At 41.9% G+C, this 24561-nt stretch overlaps 1 protein-coding gene across 1 annotated transcript in view; it reads left to right on the forward strand.

The window, feature by feature from the left end:
* The window catches only part of ntn1b (netrin 1b), a 38697-nt gene extending 21834 nt beyond the window's left edge, over positions 1–16863 (forward strand). Inside the window, exons 2-6 of the mRNA XM_070848211.1 lie at positions 1836–2024; positions 6225–6374; positions 8470–8523; positions 10756–10830; positions 15793–16863. Of these exons, the coding sequence (XP_070704312.1) occupies positions 1836–2024; positions 6225–6374; positions 8470–8523; positions 10756–10830; positions 15793–16112 (788 nt within the window). The 3' untranslated portion in view covers positions 16113–16863. The remainder of the gene's footprint in view (positions 1–1835; positions 2025–6224; positions 6375–8469; positions 8524–10755; positions 10831–15792) is intronic.
* The last annotated feature ends 7698 nt before the right edge of the window (positions 16864–24561 follow it).

Genomic DNA, 24561 nt, shown 5'->3' on the forward strand with positions numbered 1-24561 from the left:
GTGATGGTAGAGAATACAGGACTCCAAAATGTTTAATATCAAATAATTATGACAGAACAAACAAAAGAATAATTTGCAAAAATCTTCAAGAAATTAAAACTCAACTCATTATTCTCACTTTACATTCGAAACACATTTTTATAGGAGCTTGTTTTTATTTCATGCTAAACCTTTTTATTTAGATAATTCCCTTTTCTTCCCGAGCGTTTGTTCCCCTTAATTTTAAACACTTTTTATTTATGTCCCTTTTCATTCATAATGTAGTTATTGGGATATTTTTCATCACCTCTCAGCCAATCACCTTACCCCATGTCTTTCTTAAGCTAACCTCTGCAACTGTTTGCAAGATTTAATGCTCCTGTTAGTTAGAGCAACAACAATGTTTAAGTAATTGTGAATCAACCAACTACACGGCGCTGCTTTAAATAGACACAATCCCTAACCCCACCTTTTATTTATGTAGTTTAAAAAAGCTGCACATGCTACTTAGCTAGCTGACTAACCAGCCAGGTTTCTTGTGAGGTTGGATCATTACTTAACAGCAAAGTGAAGAGACTGAAAAAATGGCTGCTGCAAACATTAGCTGGTTAATTCAGAGTTAACTTGGCAGCATATTAATTCTTAAAATGTTCCTAAGAGGAAAATTATGTGAGGAACAACTGGCACACAGTCTCCCGCTGTGGTCACTCAAGCTAACAGGAGCTAGCTAACAATGCTAGCACTAGCTCTTTGCTTTTATGCGGGATAATAATCCAAGTTCATGACGAGACCTAGCTAGTTAGCTGGCTAGTGCCTTAAGATAAACAGTGGTAGAGGTGTTACTGTGTATTGTATTAAATTTCAGCAGCTTGTAGTGGGCACATTGGTTTTTTTGGTCATGATTACTTTAACATTGTTGCTCAAGCTAGCAGAAGCTAATTAGCTAAATTTGGTAGCCATTGAGCTTGCTAGCTTGCGAGAAAGAGAGCATGCGCATTTTGAAATAAACATTTTATAATTAAATAAAAAGGAATGGAATGTTAAAATAGCATTTTGAAGTAATGAACTGAGTTTCAATACTTTTTATTACTTATTTATTAATTTATTAATGACAACTTTGCACTTCCATAAGTGAAATCATGTCAGCGCATCAGTGTGTGATCAATATGAAATTTGGGCTCAATATTTCAGAGTGAGCAGAGTGAAATAGCAATGACAATAAATCACCAGTCTTTCGGGTGTGTGGGAGAGCGGAAGAAAGTTTTCCTGTCTGACATCACCAGGGTTCAGAGGTTAAATTCACAAGCAGGTGGCCAAGCTAAAGAAAGCCTGAACCAGGACGTTTCTCCATTATTCTCAAGCCTGAACAAAGCAGGCCGAGCCACACCATCTGTTTCAATGACCTGTTCTTAATATGGCAAACTCACACCAGAAGATTGAGACTTTGTGATGTCTTTCAAGTAAATGCATTTTCTCAGGATCTCGACGAACTGCATCTGGCTCTGAACCACAATTGCAAATTGGAAGGTCTGTAAACATTGTGTGTTGGGTTTGTCGCTCTCAGATTTAAGCTCAGATTTCCAAAATGTCAGTTTTTTCAGGAGCTAAGAAAAATAGCATTGTTGTGCAGCTTGGTGACACTAAATTTGGTTGCATGAGTTGAAGACTTTGGGGTTTCTCAACAGACAGGGGACTATGTAACCTGCAATTGGAGTGAAAACATGAAAACTGGAGTTTCACATGAGTTTAACAGTGACACGAGTACATAATGCATTATTTCACTTAAAGGCAATAGAGCTAGCTATCAAAATAGAAATTCACACACACTCTCTCTCTCTCTCTCTCTCTCTACCCAGCCTGCCATTGTAACCTGCATGCCAGACGCTGTCGTTTCAACATGGAGCTGTACAAGCTGTCAGGCCGGAGAAGTGGTGGCGTCTGTCTCAACTGTCGGCACAACACAGCAGGGCGCCATTGCCACTACTGCAAGGAGGGTTACTACAGAGACATGACCAAGTCCATCTCTCACCGGAGAGCATGTAAAGGTAACGGAGATGACAACGTTTGGATGTTATAACCTTATTCTGTGCACGGACACCAGTGTTCTCAGAGTCACATTTTTAAACTAAAGAATTGGAATTGGATACAACACTTTCCCCTAAAGGTAGGATTTAGGTTATGTTTGTGTCGCACTTGTTAAAGACTTTTTGGCTAGTGGCTAGTGTTTCTTACAGCATGTGAAAATACTGTATGAATTATTGGCAGTTTCATCATAGGAAAAACAGCAAAGCTTAGAAAAAAGTCCAAAATGTGAAGATAATTTTTTCTTCTTCTTTCCTCTCCCCTTAATCATCTCACATCCCCTCAGATGTATCTGTTGACCTCTCAGGAGACCAGAGTCTGAGGTTGAGAAGCACTGCACTAAACCACCTAACTGTATATACAGTAGTTCAAAATAGCTCCGCCTTAACCGCATCCACATTAATAATCATAATAATATGATTTATAATAATCAGTAACAGGCACCACTTTATTACTTTTGATAAATTAAGCACATTTTGCTAAATACTTCAGGATTGTTACTTGTAATGGAGTATTTTTCCCTTCTAGTAGAGGTACTTTTACTGAACTAAGGCATCTGTATGCTTCCTCCACCGCTGTCTTTTTCACACTTCAGGTATTAAAGGAATTCTTTGAAAACCTTTGGAGAAAGGCGCCCACCTGTCTTGGTGTCTGTGAACTGACCCGTGCAGCTCCCAAGCTATTTGGGGTCCTGTGTGGATCCCTGACAAGACAAACATAACAAACGGAACAGAGGTGTGAGCTGATCCACTGAGGACAGCAGTGGAAACAACTCACTAATCGTCCCTCTCCCCTATTCATACGCACAACACAGTGCGCAGGCACAAAAAAAAAAAACAACACACACAGGTGCGAACACATACGTCAGGTTTAAGAGCGAGCGGCCAAGGATTAATGTGTGGGGAGACAAAAGCTGGGCTCCTTCTGTCTCGCAGCACCTCAGGGAATAAAGACAGGCTCCTGAGCAAACAAACTGCTGTCACTCAGTCACTCTGGCTATACACTCACTGGCAAAACATCCCATAGACGCACAAAATACTTGTACATATCTCTGCCTGCATATCTCTGCCTGTTTGAGAACATGTTTGCCTACAAACCCAGACAAACACTGATGTTAATGTGAGACGATAGTTGTTTTTGGAGGCAAAGCCTGATTATAGCCTGTTTCTGTGGGGAAAATTAACAACAAAAACAACCTTTTAAAGAGTTATTCATTTTGAGGCAGTACTTTAAACAACATTGGATACTATTATACATTCACATCGCAATTTCTTACCACATAGTGATGACAAATGAGTGACTTTGGGCAGATGCACATATTGCAGTCTTGAGAAACATCCACCACTGAGTTATGATTGGCTGTTAACAGAGTCTCAGGATGCCTATCCTCCGGTGCCCCTATCCTTGGTATACCGCTAGCTATTTAAACACAGGAACAGCAACATGATATTTCCTACTGCACACCACAACAGTCCTCCGCTCCTAATTCGCTGTGACTCGTACAGCTCGCATGAAATGAAAATGAAAGAAAAGCTGTGAGCAATGAAAGAAAAGGCATGAGCAGCGGGGCCTACAAAGTATTTTATATCGGAGACAGTCCGAGATCCCTCTCAAACAGAGCTCTGGGACTGATTTACTGCATGTGGTAGTGTTGTGCCGAACACAAGCTTGATAGATCATCTGTACATAGCAACAAAATGACAAATGATTCTTTGCAGCATTGTTTCACTCTGCCAGCGTAAACATTTTCACGAGCTATATTTGGGGAGTGATTTGGTTCAGTGGGATGGAGCTGGGAGCAGGTTAGCGTAACACAGGTTATCACTTTGCCTAATGATGGAGCAACATCCATAGATCTCAGCAATGTCCTTCCAGACAGCTGTATCAGTAACCTGTACAGTTCAAGCCCTTCTCCCCGACCCTCCATGTACTCAGCTCAGCGTTCTGGGCTCAAACCCAAAGAGCCTGATTGCTGCTTTTCTTCTCAGGTGACAAAAACAGGGCGATGTGACATCAGTTAAAAACCACTATATTTATTGTTCAAATCAGCCAACCATCCCACTCTGCTGTTGTTGGACAGGAAATACAGCACTGTGCCAACACAGCCAAGGAGGAAGTCTGCTTTCATTTCCCATTCCTGCACCCCCTTTCGCCAACACACCACATCAACAAAATGTCCTCTCAACGATTCACTTATTAGTTGGAAGTTTAGTGAAAAAAATGGCTCTGCTAAACTATTGTACAGGGTCTACATCTCCAGTGGCAGTGTGGAATGCCTCATGCTTTATTTCCCAGATTAACAACTTCACCCCTCATCAAGCGCAATGTAAACATGGCTCTTGGAGAACCACAGTGCACGCCCCCCGCCCCTAACAGTTTGTTTTTTTTCCCCCCGTCCGCTCATATGTTTGGCAGTCTAAGCCTTTAACTAGGCACAGCGAGTCCACAGAGATAAAGTTGGTACATGGTTCACTGCACCGCACTCCTCCGGCCCCCTAAGCAGCCATTCAGCTCCGCAGGCCCCCCACTGGAGGTTGAAATTAATTAATGTGTCCAGTTAGCACCCCCTGCAAAGGCTGTGGTTTTTGCATTATGGGGCTTTTGAAATTATAGCGGTAAAAAATATACCTTTGGTCTTGCTGTCATTACAAGAAAAAGAAAAGTAAAAAACTTGATACAGATTGATACAGAAACAGATATTTTATTTCCTTATAAACGTTATTCAATCTATCACATTTAATTTAGAATAAATCAAACACCTTTTTTGCAGGATCTTAAAGCCGTAGCTTGAACTTTTGGAAATTTGGTTTATTCACTTTCTTGCTGATAAGATTGAGACCACTCTCATGTCTGTACAGTAAATAAGAAGTGACAGCCAGCAGATGGTTAGCTTAGCTTAGCATAAAGAGCTCACAAAGCTCATTAATTAAAAATGACACATTGTATTTTTTTTTTACATTGCATGCAGGCACAGACTGCAACTTAATAATGTTGGATTTAATGTATTTCATTATCCCTGAAATATTATTTGGAAAGGCTTTAGAAGTTAAAAATGCCGGGAAAAGATTTTTTATTTTAGAGATTTTTATTTCACTGATTTTGGGTGGATAAACACTGTACAGTAGCAGCCAAAAGAAAATGTTTAGACTGCCTGAAATCTTCCCTTTATGATGTCATTATTAATTTTCGTTGTAAGCTGTGTTGTGTAATGATTGTTTTAAGCATTTGTAGTTTTCATACTCCAAGTTAGACTTTTTAAAAAAGATTTAATAAGCATCTTGTTATGTTCATGAAGCTCCATAAATTCCAACTAAAAGCAACTCCAACCTCAACTGGACCACTTCAAGCAAATTTCAAATGACTCCGCTGGTACTTACAACACATGCAGGGCTAATAGGGAGGCTGGGCTTCCACTTCAAACACTGGCTTTATGGTAAACGTTTGGCAGAGCGCACACACACGCACACACACTCGCACACAGAACGAATTTCTCACATTTAACTTTCGATCCCCCCAACTAACAGCTTAAACAGACTTTGAAGTGCGTTCCACTCGTCCATTAATGGGAAACATTATTCAGGCAGTATTTGCGAGGAACTCTTTGCCAAAAAGCTTTACATTGGAAACTCAATCTGAAGAGTACACAGTCGGTCTGATCACAACACTGCAGAGGACACAAAGCCTGCTCTCAAGAAGCTCAAAAGACACACACACACACGCACACACCTACTCACATACATTTTGCATTGCGCACAGTAGACCGATACTGTGCAGAGAATGAAATACTAAAATTAATCAGGTTATTTACTCTTCTGCATGCCTTCCAGAGCAGACCTAATGAAGAATCCTATGCTCATTATGGGTGGAGAGAAGCAATGTAATTTGATTGAGGTTTTCTGCTGGTGCGAGGCCCAGTTCCCCATCTGTGATGGTCTGGAAGGAAAACACAGCCTGCTCTAATGCGAATGATTTCTCACTAGGTTTTAGTGCTATGATTACTTTTTATTGTATGGAATATGTAGAGTCAGCAGACGACAGGCCAGAGACATACTGTAGTCATTTGAAAGCTGATATTTGCTTTGTAATGGCTTTGGTTTTGGAAACCACTCCAGTTGTTTACTTGGGTACAAGCTAGCTTGATGTTCTCGCTCTTGTGCTTTTAGCGTGCGATTGCCATCCTGTTGGAGCAGCGGGTAAGACGTGTAACCAGACAACAGGCCAGTGCCCCTGCAAGGACGGAGTGACAGGGATCACCTGCAACCGCTGTGCCAAGGGCTACCAGCAGAGCCGGTCCCCCATCGCCCCCTGCATCAGTAAGGCCGACCCCCCACCACTTTTACACACAATGAATGTTACACAATGTCAACTGCACAAGCAGCTTTCAGAGCATCTGGTACGACTTTCTTAATGAAGGATCCTGTCATAAGCATACTTTTGGGTTTGCACAGTCATGAAACAAGAACCCTTTCGCTGGTGTGCTGTATAATATTCTTTTTGACTAGCACTTTGCCTTATCATGCATGAATTCTGATATAAATACAATTATTGATGACTTAACATGTACAACTGTAACTTGTGAGTAAAAGCCTGTGAATTCCTCACTTTCTGACACATTGAGTGGCTAAAAAGGCAGCGCAATATGCAAGAGGCTCATTTGTGACAGCATGGTAACCCCCAATTTTGTTCATTTATGATTAATAATTCTTAATGAAGTGATCTACAAAGCATTAAAATGAAAACTTCGGGACCAGTCACACCAGAAAGTGTAACAGAAAATAAATGTAATCTAATCTAATCTGAATCTAATCTAGTCTTGCCGCATTCTGTCCATTTCTCTCAATTTTCTTCCTGGCATTTTATTCACCATTGTACACTACTTTGCTCAATAAAAAAAAAAAAGTTATTGAAGAGAGAAAATAAAGCTGTCTCAGTCAAGAGTCAGCCCACACTTTAGTGTAGCTTGGTGATAATATGAACAATAGGTTTGCACAGTTTACTCAAAAGTCTGCAACCCATCCTTCCTTTGGGAAGCAGTTTAAATACCACACAGCTATTAAACTATGATTGCTTCCTCCATGTCAGACTCTCCTTGCCGTCCCCTCAAAGGTCAACTCTGTCAAAAAGGCTTGCTATTGCTCAGTGGAGTAATGGATAAAATGGATAAAAGTTGAATTTGATGCAAAAATTTGATGCAGATTAACTTTGACCCTCATGAGTGCATCCACTAAATGCAGCAGCTCCATTAGATTGTTTGCAATTTTTTCCACTGCTGGTATAACTAAACCTTTAGCCAAGTTTGACTAAAGGTACAAGCTTGGAGTGCAAGTTTTGATAGCTAGACTTCAGCGATAGCAAATCCTGACAAGTGCGTCAGGACAAGACCTGAAAAGGACATGCTTGTTATGCATGAATTGATGGCTCACGCTCATCTCGTGTTATTTTTAAGATATTGTGGATAGATATTTGGCTGTTTAAACCGGTGCCTGGATAAACAGACCGTTAGAGCTCGCCTAACATGGCCTTGTGTGCCTTCAACACCGTTAACAGTCCGTCTCACAATAAATCCATAGAACAAGTCCAAGGGAATGATGGCCGATATGTTTATTGGCTGTATCTGCTGCCTGCAGATTCCAGGCCCCTGGCAATAAACGCCAACGCCTCACACACACAGAGATGGGTTGCTAGTAGCTGCTTTAGCTAGGAGCATGAAGTAGCAGGCTGGCACGAACAGATAAGATAACAGTGATGTCTGGGAGGACATGCACACACTAACAATTGTCCACTATGTTACTGGGCCTGACATTTCTGATAAAGTCGTGTGTGGAAATTGGACATGGTCTCTGTGGACAGACTGATATGTTTGGCCAGACTCCGCACTGGTAATCTAAACCTGTGAACCTGCTGGAATAGGATTCCTTTAATTTTGTTGGAAAAAGGTAACTAATGTAGTGTAAAAGTTGGAGGAAATGGTGTTCTTGAGGAGTAGAATATATTTGGTTTCTCGTATATTTTTTGAGATAATGTCTTTTGGTTTAATAGAATGATATTAAATTTTTGTGATATCCAACTCCCTGCCAGCACCGACTTTAACAAGACCGGCGGCCTTGGCTCTCTGTGCTGACAACATACCACAATCAGGAGGGAGCAATACATTAATAGGAAGCTCACAGTCTTGGTACACATTTTTCAGCACATCTGTGTGTCAGGCTCAGCTTTCATTAATAAGACATCCCATTAAATCCACCCCTATGTGTGATTCATTTATGCTCTGAGGTTTTTCACATCGAGTGAAATTCTCCTCCAAAGAGAATGTCCAGGAAATTGAGCAACATATTTTCCTCATCAGTCTGTATGCATTGCAATATGATCATAACGTTAAATCTGTATCTATTTCCCTCTTTGTCACAGAAATCCCAGTTGCATCTCCGACAGCAACTTACACCAGCTATGAGGAGCCGTCAGGTGAGCAGCACAGTGCATATTCTGCTGAACAGTGAAGCATCTCTTGGATTAAAGTCTTAATGCATTTAATGTATCTTTATGCTATTCTATCATTGAATGTTTGATTTTTTTAAGTCACTGAGCAACTAAAGTAACTTCATACGTGTAATTATATGTGCATTTCTAGCACATGCATGTTTTTCCATCCACTCATGGTCTCTCTCCTCAACTAAACACAAAAATCAGTGAGGTCTGACTGAGGGCTGATGTAAACTCCAGATATTTTGCCAGTGCTCCCTGTGGCCTCGTTGCCTGTATTCCCAGCCTGCCCAGCAGCCTCCCCAGGGTTTCAGCCCTAATCTGATTACATGCTTCATTTGCACCAGTTTGTATTTCAATCAAGACTGGCTGCGCCAACAGTGAAGCCCTGCCTGGCGCTATTGTTCATGTGCTCTGACAAGGGTCACAATGTTGGACTGCTGACATTCGAGGCTGTGCAACAATATTTACCTGCAGCTTTAGTATAATTTCTGTGTACTTTAACGATGATTTGGATGGCTATTCCTAAATGTAATAAGCTGGGAGCAAACAGGCTATAAACCTGTTGCCTTACCTATTTAGCCATTTATTAAATTACGATATTTCAATTAGGTTTTTGCGTGATTCAGATTTAGTTGAGTAAGCTGAGTCACCTCTGGTCATCGATCACTGGGTGATGAGAGTGGCGCCACCGACTTCATTCAGCTTTGTTGTGAGTCCCCTTCCAACTATATTGACTGCTGAGGCTGTGTGGAGTTTGGATTCCTGTCAGAAACTCCACACAGTCACCACCCTCCAAATTAGGAGCAGTGTGGTCCCCAGGGACCCCGCGGAATGAACGTGGCACTGCTGCAGAGACACACAAAGGGGGCGTTTGTCCTCGCAGCAGGAGATTGGACCTTAATGAGAGCTGTGGGTGTAATGGCCCAGTGCGACGATTACGCTAAGGGGCTAATGGGCAACGTCAGTTATCAAAGGGAGGTATGATAAAGGCCCCCAGGGGCCAGTGGGAGATAAAGAGGCCCCCCGCCCTCAGCACTTCATTTACATGGAAATCAGGCATGCTCGATATGGACTCGTCAAATTCATTTACTTTGGGATTTCCTCTTTTCTTATTGCTCCCGCCACCCCAGAAAGAAGCCAGGCATTCCACCAGAAATGCTTTCTCTACATACATGAATTCGATCCTCATCCCACGTCCCAAACCGCTCTTTTTTTTTTTTTTTTTTTAAGAGGGAGGAGAGGGGCGTTTTTTTCTTCCTCAATCATTACCCAGGCAACCTCATTCACACAGAGTATAATGGGGAAGAAAGGGGAAGACTGGACAGAGGGTTGGAAGAAATAATGAAGTTTGTCCATATTCAGGCAAGCTGAAAGGTCCCCTCTCTCTCTCAACTGCCCCCTCTTTTCTCTTCAGACTGCCCAGCCCAGCTTTCCCACCCCCCCCAGAAAAGAACACAAGGCTTATTGCTTTGGGAGAGGTGGAGTGGGAGGGGGGCAACACTCAGAAATGATCTGGTTCCAATTTGTGTCAGTCAGTGGAAAGTGGAGGGAACAAATGATTTCAATTTTCAGTTTGGCCTCTAGTCCCACCAGCAGCTCCCTTCATTACAAAAGGTACCTGGCGCAGTGACAGCGCAACACCAGTGGTCATCGATAAAGCCCTTTAGCAAGCTAACCCAGGTGCATGTGCGCTGGGGTAAGGATATACCACCAAGACATTAATCATAAGTCTATCTCTGGGGGCCACAGAACATTTAGCCTCCGCCAGCGTTAAGAGTATTCACTTTCTCGCCTTATGTGGCTTAGATGCTGCTGAGGGTCCCTGCTTATTTTTGGTAGGTCACTAGCTAATTTCCCCCCATGACCTTCTTTTGTGCAGGGGTGACCCCCAGAGCCCTCAGAGCTCACACAATGCATGCCAGGACACTGACGAGGGAGCAGGCTGGAGTGGAAAAGTTGGGGGGTGTGTAGCAGGAGTGTATTGACAGACACAGGAGGATCTGTGTAAGCTATAATCTGTTTCACAGTGGCACTTTAAAAGCATCTTGGAGATCCGGGGGGCACAAATAGTGTGACGCATGGGATCGCATTTACAGTCCATTCAGCTGCAGCCTGGCCTGCAACACATTTTTTATGGGAGGCATTTCATACATCGAAGGATGATATTTGCCATCTCACACTGATTCTTTCCCTCTCTACTCTTTTCCCTAGATTGTGAATCTCACTGTAAGGCTTCCAAGGGAAAGATGAAGATTACCATGAAGAAGTACTGTAAAAAAGACTACGGTAAGTGAGTCCAATATGCAGGAATGTGTGCTGCTAGACGTGAGCCAGAAGTCAAGAGATGATGGCTCAATTAATCAGATCCCAAACAAAGCCCATCCACACCCCGGTGCTGCTTTCCGTGTTTCTGTGATCGCTTACTTACACAGCCTGAGGCAATGTCTGCTAATACGGAACAATCTGAAAACATTTCTTTTCTCTCCGTTGTGGGCTTCCACACACACCAAGCCAGCAAATCCCACTACGGAAAACGGAGGTTCTCAAAAACGTTTATCTGAGTGGATAATTTTGAAACCTGGAGAGGGAAAACGGGGCGTTTCAAGGCACATGACCGCCAGCCAATTTGTGCCACTTGTAGATGCTCATCTTGTGTGCCGATACAGCTGATCTGTTCACACAGTACAAGTGTTTTCATTGACATCTCTCTCTTTTTCTGGTGTCAAGCAATGGCGAAAGTATAAAACAGAGACTCAATTGAGGGTCTTAATGCAAATACCTATGAATTATTGTTAGCACGGATCAGCGGGTAGCATTTACATAGCAGAAATATACTGTAACGATAGACCAGCCAAAACACCTGTATTGTTTTTACCAGATGTTCGTGGTAAGTGCTGAGGTTGTTTAATAACTGAATGTTAAGGAAAGAAAGATTTACCAGTACTACAGTATATTGTTTCTGCACTTCCTCACTCTGTCCGCTTTACCGCCCTGTGGCACCTCTTCTCTGGCCAGTCATAAAAGAGTCAAAGTGCAGATGTTTGAGCCATGGTAAACATATGGCAGAATTGCACCCCTGTGGACGCTGTAGAGCCTGTAGAGCCTGTAGAAGAGGAACAGACTGCACGACTATGGTGGTTAAGCTTTGTCCAGCTCAGTCAGCCTGAAGCATTTGGCAAAACTTTTCACTGATTTAGAGCAAATCCCAAACTGATAAGAGCGGCCAAAACACACAGCAATCACATTATGTTGTCAATGAATCCCCAAAACAAGTGGTGCAGGAGAAATATATCCAACAATGTAGTGCCAGGTGAATAAATATCACGTTACAGGATCTGAAATGAAATATTAAAACATTGGTGCCATCAGAAGACAGCTCTGTCTCACATATCAGCAACTTTTGATGATTGATGATACTGGTTCATTATCCTAAACCACAACATATCTGTTTATAGCGATATAACAGAGGCAGTAGTTGAATACTTTCTTTTTTCATCACACTATCCCACTGTGGAGTTCTACTTTCACTCACATGGCAGATTTTCTGCACCATTAATCGGTTTATCAGTGGATCCACATCTGTCAAGAAAAACCTTTGAGGCAGAGCCAATGCACACAGATTATAGTCTCCTCTCAGCCAGGTTTCTGCAAGAATTGTATCCACTAAAAGTGTGCCTCATGTAATCATTAGTAACTTTAAGAATATCTCCCTGTTGTTGAGCATCAGATCCGTTATTCAGGTTTTAAAGAACAGTTAACATTGAATTTGCGCAGTGGTAGTAAAGGTTCAACACTACGAGCTCTGCTAGAACCTGTTCAGCTCCCATAGTGTTAATTTCTTTCAGAGAGGAATAACTTGACTCTCATTCAAAATCATTATTGGTGAAACTTCATCTTTATATACTTTAAAACGCATCCAACTGTAAATTGGCCAAATATATTTTATTCCCACTTACAGCTGAGTAGACAGTAATTCAGGCCATTTGTTGCATTTAAATCTTAATCATCTGAGCTGAGACAGGCTCTGCATCTATAAATCAGTCAGGCTGATTTAAGCAAAACAGGCGGTTCCTGTTGGTTTTCTCTGAAGTTCCTCTAAAAATTCTGGAAGCAGATGATTCTGTCTGAACCGCGCTGAGGCAGTATGGCAGACATCATTGCTTAGCATGCATTCCCTTTTCCTCCATCTAATTCATTTCTCAGGCCTGTCGCCTTGCTTTTGTGGGGCTTCAGTCTCTGCTCTGTTCTTTGGGGGCCACAACCCCCATGTGTGAGTAGTGATGCAGGCCCCCGGGGGTCACGGGAAGGGGCCCTCTGTTTAAACACAGTTGTGCGCTCTGCCGGCACCGAGCATTCCTCAGGGCACAAACAGGTGGTAAATTAGGCAGACGGTGACGGATTGCCACCTCAGAGAGAAAGAAATATGTTTTGTTTATTCAATTTTTGTTTTTCATCACTGCCGTAGCTACGGAGACGGCGGACACAAAGGGATTATATTCTCGCCTGACACCCTCCTCTGCACACACGCACCCTCCCTCTCCCTGCCACCAGGAGGATAATGAATCAAAGGGCCGCGTGTTTACCGACGCTTCGGGATAGTGCTCAAAGGCAGGGCCCCCAAGCCTCCCTGGCCACCCCTCTGTGCTCACCCAAGGGTAACAGGTCCCTGATCATTCACTCAGCTGATAACCAGAGGGGACAGGGGCCTCAGCGCAGTAATTAAGCGAGCCCTAATTTCATTAGCCCTTCCTTGTTGGTGGCATGCGGTGTCAAGCCGCAGCACACTGCCCAAAGACGATAAACCCAGTTGGAGGTTTGGCTGTAAGAGAGGCTCGGTTGGCAGCCACTGTGCGAGTGCAGGATCATCTCACACTTATCTCTTCTCTGTCTCACCAAACAGTGTCAGCATGCACTATTTTGTAATAGACTGTTTGACCCCGTGCTCTCAGTCTCTCTCTGGTGTCTATTTAGCTCAAACCAAGTGGCAGAAGGTGTGTGCGTGTGGATTTGTGAGTGTTTAAACACACCACACAGACTGAGAACATACTTGAGAAAGAAAGGAAAAGAGGCAGACACTGACAGAGAGACTGAGCCTGGGTGCTGTAACCGAGTCTCTTCGGCATGGAGAGGAGAGCGCTATCTCCGCTGGATTCTCACGCTGTGAAGTTGGATGGGGTTCTGGGAGCAGAACCCGGATAGCTCATGAGGTCGGAAACACATCCCGATTCTCCTGGAACTTTTTCAGTGGCTGGGAAGACAAATAGTGGCCCCTCCTCCCCCTCCCCTCACACACCCTTTATGTGTCTGGATGAAGGAGAGGGCTGCAATGAATGGCAGGGCTGTGAGAGCTCGATCTACTCAGCCCAACAAACCTTCTTTCTTCTGAAATTGTGTGCAATTTGCTCACACCGTGCATTGACACACATACTCAAACACCCCACTCCTCCGCTTCTCTTCATTCTCGGCAGTAATAGGGAACGTCTGATGAACACCTAATGTGATCAAGTTCAGCCAAAATGGCAAAAAAAAGGCTAACTTACCTAGCTGTTTGCATAAATTAAGGAGGAAATACATTTTGGATATTGTCATTGCAAGTGTTTTGTTAACTTGCAAGTGCCCCACGCCCCCACCATGTTTGTACAACTGAAAAAACCACAGGAAGCACTTAAGCGTAAATCATTACAGCATTAAATAAGTTATAGATAGAAGACAAACAGCAAAATATAAGAGATTGTTTGAGTGCATCTTGAGTATTACCCATCTAATCCAATCTTCAGATTTTGAAGACGTCACAAGTAGTGAACCCCCCCACACACACACACACTTAAAAATGTTAATAACACATTCCTAGCTAAACCCAGGGGGTAAAGCACTTCACTTCAAGCACAGATTAGCTCCATCGCTGTTTAGCTGTTTGCCTCTTGTTGCAATCAGCGTGATGAAGTAATAGTTGCTTCATCGGACAGAATCCGTGCAGGGGACCCTCTGCAAAGGGAACTTTACTCATTTCCTGGTATGAAAGTATCTGTTTCAAGTGATGTTCCAATAGTTACCAGGTTTAGCTCCATTTAGCCTGAGGTTGTCAGTGTTCAGATGTTCAGAGTCCAGCCTAACACCTGATAGACCAATTGTAAAAAGTTATATTGTTAACAGATGTGCAATTTTTCTATAAAAATTCTCTTTTGGCAATTTATTAAAAAAAAAAAAAGGACCCAATATACACTGCTCAAAGTCAGCTAGCCACCTGAAGGGAAAGTGTTTCTCTCCCCCTCACAGGCAAGTGTGCTTTCAGATGTCCTCTGCCAGTAATCTTTGTGTTCGCACAGGGAGTGCTATGGCAACTGTTGTTGTAATAGGGAGTATGTTCATGAGCACAACAAGGAGGTCAGAGGTCAGAGATGAGGGGAGGGACCAGTGACACGCAGCAAAGTCAGCAATTCCTGGGTCATGTTTATACAGCAGGTTTTATTGGACCTTTTATACAACGTTGTATAAAAGTGTTGGCATCTGTCTGCTGCCTCCAACAGATGCCAACACTTTAAAAAAAAGAAAAAAAAAGGTGTTATAGTTTGTCAGCGGTGCCCAAACTTTTTTGTTGATGTACTCCACATCCCTGTTGATGATCTCCATTACCCCTTCATCAACACCTCGCCATGTTCCTAATGTGTTTATTTGATTTTAAAACAGATGTTATTTAACACCATTGCCTACATAAAAGTAGATAGCGCTGCATATTGTCGCTTACAATCAATCTGTCATTTTTCACGGCCATGGTCAAGTTTGCATTTGTACTACTGGAGGCAGGATGTTTCAACTATCTTTCCATTACAGTTAGCTGTTTCAACCATTTATCCATCACTTGTAGCCTACTATTTCAACCCTTTATTTATTACCTTTAACTAACTTTTTGGATCTCTGCTCACCGGCTGACTCTCAATTGCAATATGTGGTTTACAGCTGATTCAATATGTGGACACATTTACCTGATGCTGCTCATGTGGGGATTCTTGAATCCTTAATTTTGAATTCTTGAATTGTTGGGTCTCTCTCTTAATCAAAGAGTTTGGTCTAGACCTGCTCTTTATGGAAAGCGTCTTGAGATAACACCGTTATGAACTGGCGCTATATAAATAAAGATTGATTGATTGATTAATACCCAGTGGTGCAAGTAGCCCTGGTTGGGAATGACTAATTTAAGAAATGAATTGTTCATGTAGATGATTTAACCTCGGCTCTTCTCTCCACCAGCTGTCCAAGTGCACGTTCTAAAAGGAGACAAGGCAGGCGAGTGGTGGAAGTTCACCGTCAACATAATTTCTGTCTACAAACAAGGTGAGCACCGCATCCGCCGCGGGGACCAGCTACTGTGGGTGCGCGCCAAGGACGTGGCCTGCAAATGCCCAAAGATCAAGCCTGGGAGGAAGTACCTGCTGCTGGGTACAGATGACGATTCCCCCGGGCAGAGTGGCGTGGTGGCGGACAAGGGAAGCCTGCTCATCCCTTGGAAAGACCTGTGGGGCCGTCGGCTGAGGAAGTTCCAACAGCGCGATAAGAGGGGAAAGTGCTAAAAGTCGCTGGAGAGGAGAGAGAGAGAGATTGAGGGAGAGGTGGAGGCAAAATAACATCTCCATTGGAATGAATGCAAGGAAGAGGAGGGGATAAATGAAAAAAAAATAAACTGGAAGAGTGTAAGATAGACAGGTGAAAAGTAGGAGATGGGGGAATGACTGAGTGCTGCTGCTCTGAGTTGGAGCGAAGAGTTTAGTGTTTTTTTTTAGGAACTTTTGTGAAGGAGCTCATTCTACAGATGTTCTGTTCGTCTTTCAAGATTTGTTTTGTTGTGTAATTGCAGAGTTTGCACCTAATGTTACAGATATGTCACACCCTGACTATTTTACCCATGATGCCATTGTTCAGTTGTTTTAAAGAGCAAAATGCATCTACTGTATCAGACTTTTGTATTTTAAGAGGATCTATTTCCACTGTGCTGTCTAAAGCATTATCTAGTTAAATGGAGAGACACTGCGTGGCATTGAGGGACTCCACTCATGTATGATAAGTTGCTTTTGTAACCTGCCAAACTTTGGATAAAGTTTTTCAACAGCTGAAAGTGAAAAATTGTGAAATTATTCATAACTGTGGAAAACCTAGTAGGTGCCATTTTGCTCGAGAGCTCCCCGCTCATATGTGAGTGTTACCTCAGTAAAACAAGTGGTGTTGTGGAAAAAAATGCCATAATGATCCTCTGCTCGTTCTGTATAATGATCATACTTCACATGACAAGCAAGTCTTTGCTCAGCGCTTATTGATATATCAACAGTATGTTGTGGTTGTGACCTCTGCAATGTAAAGTAACCATACGTGCATACATAGACATTACCTTTTAGTAGATGATGCCATAGCATCAACTAGATGTAGAGTAGACATGTCAACCATGCACTTATTTTTACTAGTTAAAAGTTTTAGAACATATCAGATATGTTCATGTTTTTAGAGTGGCATCCAAAAAGAAAAAAATCCCATACTGCATCATATGATACAGAAAAGCTGTGCAGGTCAAACTCTGCTTGCCTCACCGATGACCGTTCTAGATGGGCCCATGCTTCTGGTTGACAGTGTTGTCACAACTCAGAAATTAGGATTAAATGTAAATTGGATGTCCCAAACATTTGCAGGTGAGAGGACTGATGACATGAACCCTCTCGCTTCATTATTGAGAAGAGAATATCGACCTATCAAGCAACCCTCATACCACTGACATAATGCATGCTCACTATTTTCTGTAGCTGACTGATAGCTAACAATGATTGTGAATTATGTACACCTTTAATTTGTATACAGTATTCAGTGTTGTGGGAAAATAACCTGTGGAGTGATAAAATATCACAGATGTTTATTGTACATTGCGTTCAGCACGCTGTGTCAAATGTTTGTCACCTCAAAGTGACTTTTTGAGGACTGGCGTCCACTATCAAGACTTGGTACTCGACAAAAAGGCATGACCGATTGTCTACATGTTATATAGCTGTATAGTATTACTTTTTAAAATTTTTTTTTTTTTTTTTAAACATTAACTAGATCTATCTCCATGTGAACTTAACCAGAATTTTAAATACTAGAGGCTTAATAAATGGAAAGACAAATAAATGAATGTCAGAGAAATGTCTCATGTTTACGTGAGCACCCAGAGGATCACACACTAAAAGAGACAGTTTATACATTAACACGTATACAGGACCACACGCAAATACACACACATACACACACAAACATATAATACGAGGGTACACCTCAGTACTCTGTGCATCATACTGTATGTCTTTGAAAACTATAAACGCACTTAGAAAGTCTCTGCCAACACATCTGTACCGACACACTTGGACATGCAGGCGTTTGCAGAAAGGTACTCCCTACCAGACTTCTGCTCTCCAGGAACATCATATCTGAATAACTATCATGTTTATACAATGGCTTGTAAATGTTGTTTAGCAGTGTCCATTGCAAATGGTTGTGTAATGTCTTGTAATACTAATATATTATGTTTATCACAAATGAATATATTTAATGACACATGAAATAATGTGGCTTTTGTGGTTTTTATTTTTTGATCTTTATTTTTTACTTTTTGCATTGAATTGTAGATGGCTGTAATGAAAAGTATTGATAAGTGTTTGGCTATTGAACAGCCTGATAGAACTGAAAATTAATTCATCTGAAATAAAGCTGTGTAAAAAAAAAAAAAAAGAAAAACTGAGGATGGTCCAAGCTGAAATGTCATTATCGTCATAACATTGCAACAAACCACATGCAGACATTCAAATTAAAGTGATTACATTTACTCAGTGTGCTCCAATTTGATTTTGAGGCTTTGCTACGTTTAACCTTATTACTCAAAAATGTGTGAGAAAGCTACTTTATTACAGTGAAAGAACATGTGGGCTATAAAATAAAGTTCTTTTCAACACTACGCATAATTATAGTGTAGTTACATCGAAAGATAGAGTTTATAATAAAGGATATTTTTGCTGTGCCACACATAGTTTGATTTCTTTTCATGATGTAAAGTAGCTATTGTGAAAGGACATATAGTCTGGTCCCCTGCCTGCACCCTGTAATTATTAATCATTTACTGAATAATTAAATAAATTAAAGAACTGACATTACATTGGGTCCCCCAAGGACATATTTAGGAACCAATGAGAATTTTATTGATCCTCTGCATACAGAAAAATTCTTACACTGTAATTTCCAAGCTGTAATCTCAATCTTTACAAGATTTTAGCTGCTGAAATGCAAGCTGCAGGAGTGTAAACGATTAACAGCTCAGCGAGCTCAAGCAGCACTTTTATGCACCATGCAATAATATTTAAGCACTGTGGAATGAATATTTAAAGCAGCTTTTAAAACCGACATGTGTTTTTGTGATTGCTGAAGAAAATAACCCTAATTTTTACTTTAATTATCCTATTGCAATGCTGAAATTAACTTGTGTACAGGATTTGAGAACTTTTGCAGCTTCAGAAAACGTGAAGTCCCTAAAGGGAAGTTGTCAGTGTGACATAAAAAATGTGAAAGCCAATAGTTAATAGTTAGAAGTACAGGAATTAAAACATTAGCTGCTGCCAAAGAACTTCAACCATGTCCTGCAGCGCAGATCATCATTTGTTTTGGATCCCGTGCCTCTACAAACTTCACAGACAATAAGGACTGGCGGTAAGATTGCTATAATGCAGGCATATTACTAAAAGGGTGATATCACTGACATGCCTAATCCAAACCGCAGATGTTATTGTTGTAGCTGGGAGGTTTTGGCATCAGTGGAAACCCTTAACTTATTCCTAAGGGAGATTTACACAAAATCACACAATTCTGAACCTGCTCCAAATGAGAGTCCATCTGTCTTGGCTTGAGGACAGGGTATTGATATACTGCTCCTGCAATGCCCAGTGCAAAATACTCCAAAGGGGCCAACCAATTACACAGTCACTGCTGAAAGTTTAAGCTGCATTCTCCATTAATGAAAGGCCACCAGGATTACTACCCATAAAGCCGCTCTAACTATTGGTAGATGGTGGGGAGAAAGCGAGGGATAAAGAGGCCCGTGGACGAGTGCATCTTATAGGTTTTGCTGCTATACTGTAGGTATGTTTAATGTGACCGTTCAGGCTCCCCGATTTCTCTGATCACAATGTCATCTAGAGCCTGAAGACATGAACAATTTCACCTCAGTTTATTAAGGCTGACTGCACTGCACAAGCTCACTCTGGGACTGTGATTTCTCTCATGATTTGGGCGGGACGGGAGAGTTGAAAAGAGATCTGGGTGTGTGTGTGACCTTCCCTCTCAGTATGTGCAAAGATGAAGCTGGAACAATAAACACAAAGACATGATATGACCGAACTTTCTGGCATTCATACTACAAAAAGTGGACTGGATGCAGGAGTCAGGTTTCCATCAGCAGCACCAACTTGGAACTTTCCACACAGATGAACCCCCCAGTCACACTGCTGCCATTGTCTCCCTGTTAACAGTGAGAGTACTCCTCGGAAAACAAAGTCAGGCAGGGTGGCGCTGATGATGCGACACGCTGAGCTCGTCCTAGCTTTGGTGGCAGGGTGGCCCTCTGCCCTTTGATTGTGGGCTGTGCTGACAGCTGCCAGGAAATGGAAACAGCAAGCGGTTGAGTGAAATGGCTTAAACTCCCATGACATATATTCAATATGTCTACTGATGAGGAGAGGATGGAAAAGACTGATTTCTTTGTCAGATTGAGCCCACAAAAACATTTGGAGGACTTGAATTTATTGCTTTTTCCTTATTGTTCCTTACCCCCTTGTTTTTCCCTTGAAGGTAAGCGGTGAGTGTTACGAGACCACTGCGGCCTGTCTGCGATATTAAAACACCACCACATCAGGGGTTCTTTGAGTTCCATGCGTTTAGCTGCATTTTACAACTCTGTGGGGACGTTGCAAAGCGCTCCAAGGTCCTCAGACACAAGCAGCCCCAAATTAGTAAAGCAACTTGTTCAACCAGAATACATTGACATTTTTCTGCGCTCTGCAAGAGTCTAGCATATCGGTTTCTTTCTAGAAATCCCTTCTCTTTTTGTAACTGCACAATGTTAAAACCATGATAATACAAATGTATTTACAAATCCATAGCTGCTAAAAATCTATGGAGATCAATGATCACCATGGTTGAACAGGAAGCATCACACAAGAAGCCTAATCCCATTCATACAGCATCATCAACAGGCGTGACAGAGCCCTCAGTGGGAAAGGAAAAGTGAAAGAGATGGCATTCAAATTGTCCAATAACAATCTAATTAGCAGGTAATTACAGTGTATTTACGAGTCATTAACTTCAGCGTAAATGAACAATGTTATAATGACTATGGCTGCTGTTTCATTACACGGGGAGGGAGAACTAATTATGGAAGTCTCCCCAAATGAGCTTGGGTATAGAGCTGAGAGGCCTGTGATACTTAAGTGGATTAGTTGTTTGGGAAGAAGGAGGAACACCAGAGAGGATCACAGGGGCCGATTTGCATAGCGCAGCAGTTACGGACCTTTACCGCCACCATTTCTAATCTCCATTCACGGACGAGCTGTGCACCTCACGGGAAGTGACTGTCATAAAGTGACTTCATATGTCGTTACTTCACAAGTGCCACCACATTTCATCTTAGTCAGGGAGGATCAATCCTTTCAATCACGTCCTTTCAGATTTTAAGTCGGATTTTATGCATGAGATCTCTACTGCCACCACTTTGGGCTGGAAAACTATATGCAATCACGGTCTTTTGTTTTTCTGAAACCCACTTGGCCTCCTGCTCCTGCTTCTTAACCCTCCGTAAAACTAGAGCTGCACTACAGATGCTGTTTTGTTTGCTCCTAAGCACCCGACTAAACAGAGAACAATATAACACTGTGTTTTCTCAGCTGACTAAATGCATTTTCAAGCCATATTTACTTTCCCAAAGATGAGAAAACAATCATGTAATTTATGAATGCAGAGCAAATTTCAGGTCATGCCAAAGTGCATTAGGATTGCCAGAACATAACAAATCAACAAGCAATACTATCAAAATAAACCTGAGGGACTTGGGTTGATTTGTGTCTTTGACTGGAGTCAATGTGAAACACATTGCCCTCCTCCCCAACTAAGTATTTTTCACATGTCACCTATTTGACTGCAATCTATATACACAACCAGGTGGTGATCTGCATTTTCCACTCTCTTTTTTGTTGCTTAGTCCTCCATCACTCCATGGCCGCTCTTTTGCCTCCCAGAGTTCATTCATAGTCGGGGGGAACAGGGCTCCATTAAACAAAGAGTGAAGCACCTTTGGAGATGGAAGGAGGGCTTAAAGACATACTTGATATCAGCCTACTGTGTGACCACCGCATACACACATACATGGGCACACAAACAAGCTACCAAAAAACATATATGTGCACAGACACACACACACACACACAACTCAAATGTATTACACCCTCTGCTTTTGACACCTTCAGAGCCCTCACAACCCCCCACCCCTTCAATTACTCATTCACTCTCTCCCAAACTGCCACTCCATTTCCCTCTTTCTTGCAATGCACATGGTTCACAAGCTTTATTTCTGGCTTACTAGATTGGAGCACAAAGGCTCTTCTTATGCATCCTGGAGAAGCCCCACTAGAGAGGCCTCGATCCTATCCTGGATAGGAGAGTGCACATAGAGTTAGTCCTCTTTTTCTCATTACCATTTCCATACAGGATTAAGCCACTTGGCTTTTGGATGGTGTGTGCTATATTTTTCACCGAACCCACTCCCCCTCTGCATTCTTAGGGTCCTAGTTAAATGATCAGTTAGACAATCAGCTCATAAATTAGCTCTTTCTAATGTCTATTCTCGCACACTGCTGCGTCCGGAGGATGCTAGAGTGGATGGATCTCATTGGAGTCTGCGCCATGAGGAGAGTCCTTCAGTTGCCTCACAGTAGCGCCCTGTTTTCACCCTCTAGGCTTTATTGGGGACAAGAGGACACCGAGTTTAAACAGACACCAAAAGCCATTTCACATTTTATATGCTGTTTCAATGTGACTTCAATGTCACAATCCTTAAGAGTTTCGTCAAATCAGCCATAATTTTTTATATTATTTATGGTTGGCATTTTTTCTGCAACAGCCATTCGATGTATTTGGATGCAGAGCTCAATGCTCTATACAATTATTTTATATTGTTAGCGGTAAAGTCATTTCTGCATTACACAATAATCCAGCATTTTACCTGATTAATATCAGCCTCACTGTTCACTCTCCTAACATTCAGAGCTATACTTAGTTACTGCCAATGCAAATGCAACATTTCCTACAGCTGCTCGTTCACATTACAACGATTCAACCAGTGACACTATGTGACCTCTACTGTGAAGCAGCAACAGTGTATTTACTAAATGATCAGGACTGAAATCTTCAATATTAAAAGACAAAAAAGTAAACTTCTGCATTCTGGGATTGAGATTTATTTGTTGTTATTGATCTTGTTCTTTTATGCCATTTTGTCAAATAATATTAATCAGTACTGAACTGAAGTGATTTTAGTGTATTGCAGATATCTGTATCGTATACGTCGTGAGAGGTAGGTTTGAGGGCATTCAGAAACATCAGAGATCTGTGTCAATATTGTTTGCTCGTATTATGTGTTTATGTTAAAACTAAAAACTGCTCTTTGACTTTTTAAACTCCTAAATTTATACATCAGTATTGGCCTTAAAAAATCCAGTATAGCTTAGGTCAAAATATCCCTGAAACCCAAGCAGATTCTTTCTGCTTTGATTTGTTTATGTGAAAACCTATGATTCATGTCAAGGATGTGGCCATTAGCCTTCTACTTTGATGTAAGATTTTCATCATGATGGAAGAAATATTGCAAATAATACAAAATATCACAAAGAGAGACGGACATGTGGAAATCTGGAGTTTTCGCTGCTTGGCCGTCTCCCCCTTTACTTTCTCTCTGTCACCCTCCCTTCCTTCTCATCCGAATACATTAATATCTGAAAGTGTTGGCTCAGACCAAAAATACTCATGGACTAAACAAAGTGCAGAGTGACTTCGGGGTCTGGGATCTTCAAATAAACCCTGCCTGGGTGTCATGGGGACCAGGAAGTGGAATTAACTGCTATATTAGCTGACCTTCATCTTGTTGTTTGTCCCAACCTGCCTGGCTGGGCCCTGGGCTGGCCCGTAACCACGGTCTCCGGACCCAACAATGCCGGCATTTCCCTTAGCGAAAAAACACAGGCCTCGGGGGTTTACTGAGCAAACAAGATGAGCCCTGCCAAACACTCCTCGCTCCCACATTTCACAATCACTTTTTCTAACGCCATTTTTCCCACTTTGCTCTTGCCCATCCATGGAGCTCTGAGAAGGTACCAGACAGTTCTGGGTCGAGTGAGAGACAGAAATGTGGGGAAAACAGAGCGCTGACCTATGTTAAGATTTAGGGTTAGAAAATCTGTTCAAGTTGACGGGGTGGACCTGTAACTCTCAGGGTGTCTTGCTCCAGTTTCCAGAGTGGCTCCAACGTAAATGTAAAACTTTCTCTCTCTCTCAAAAGATCCCCCCTTTACATCCTGGTGTGTAACAGTTAGTATTTGACATCACAACATTAGAAAATCATGATTAATATTCAAACTTTCCAGAACGTGAGCAACCACATCCCCTGGAAATCCAATAAACAAATTAAAACGTTTTTAAAGGATGAAGATACCCCAGAAATTTGGGAAAACGCTTATTTGGATGGGTTTAGAAGAGAAGATCTCTCATATCAATATGAAGCTACAGCCATTATTCTTTATTATATCTCTATAGTTTTAGTTTTATGTTTAAAAACGACATATCCTGGTTTCACAGGGAGATTATGCTATTTCTAGGCCAGTACAGTAATTTATAGGATTTTCCACCACTTGCTGGCAACTGCACTTTTACAATTCAGTTTTTGTACAGATTAAATAAACTATAACTTTT

The sequence above is a fragment of the Pempheris klunzingeri genome, chromosome 17, assembly GCF_042242105.1.
Source record: "Pempheris klunzingeri isolate RE-2024b chromosome 17, fPemKlu1.hap1, whole genome shotgun sequence".
In the NCBI taxonomy this organism is placed as follows: domain Eukaryota; kingdom Metazoa; phylum Chordata; class Actinopteri; order Acropomatiformes; family Pempheridae; genus Pempheris; species Pempheris klunzingeri.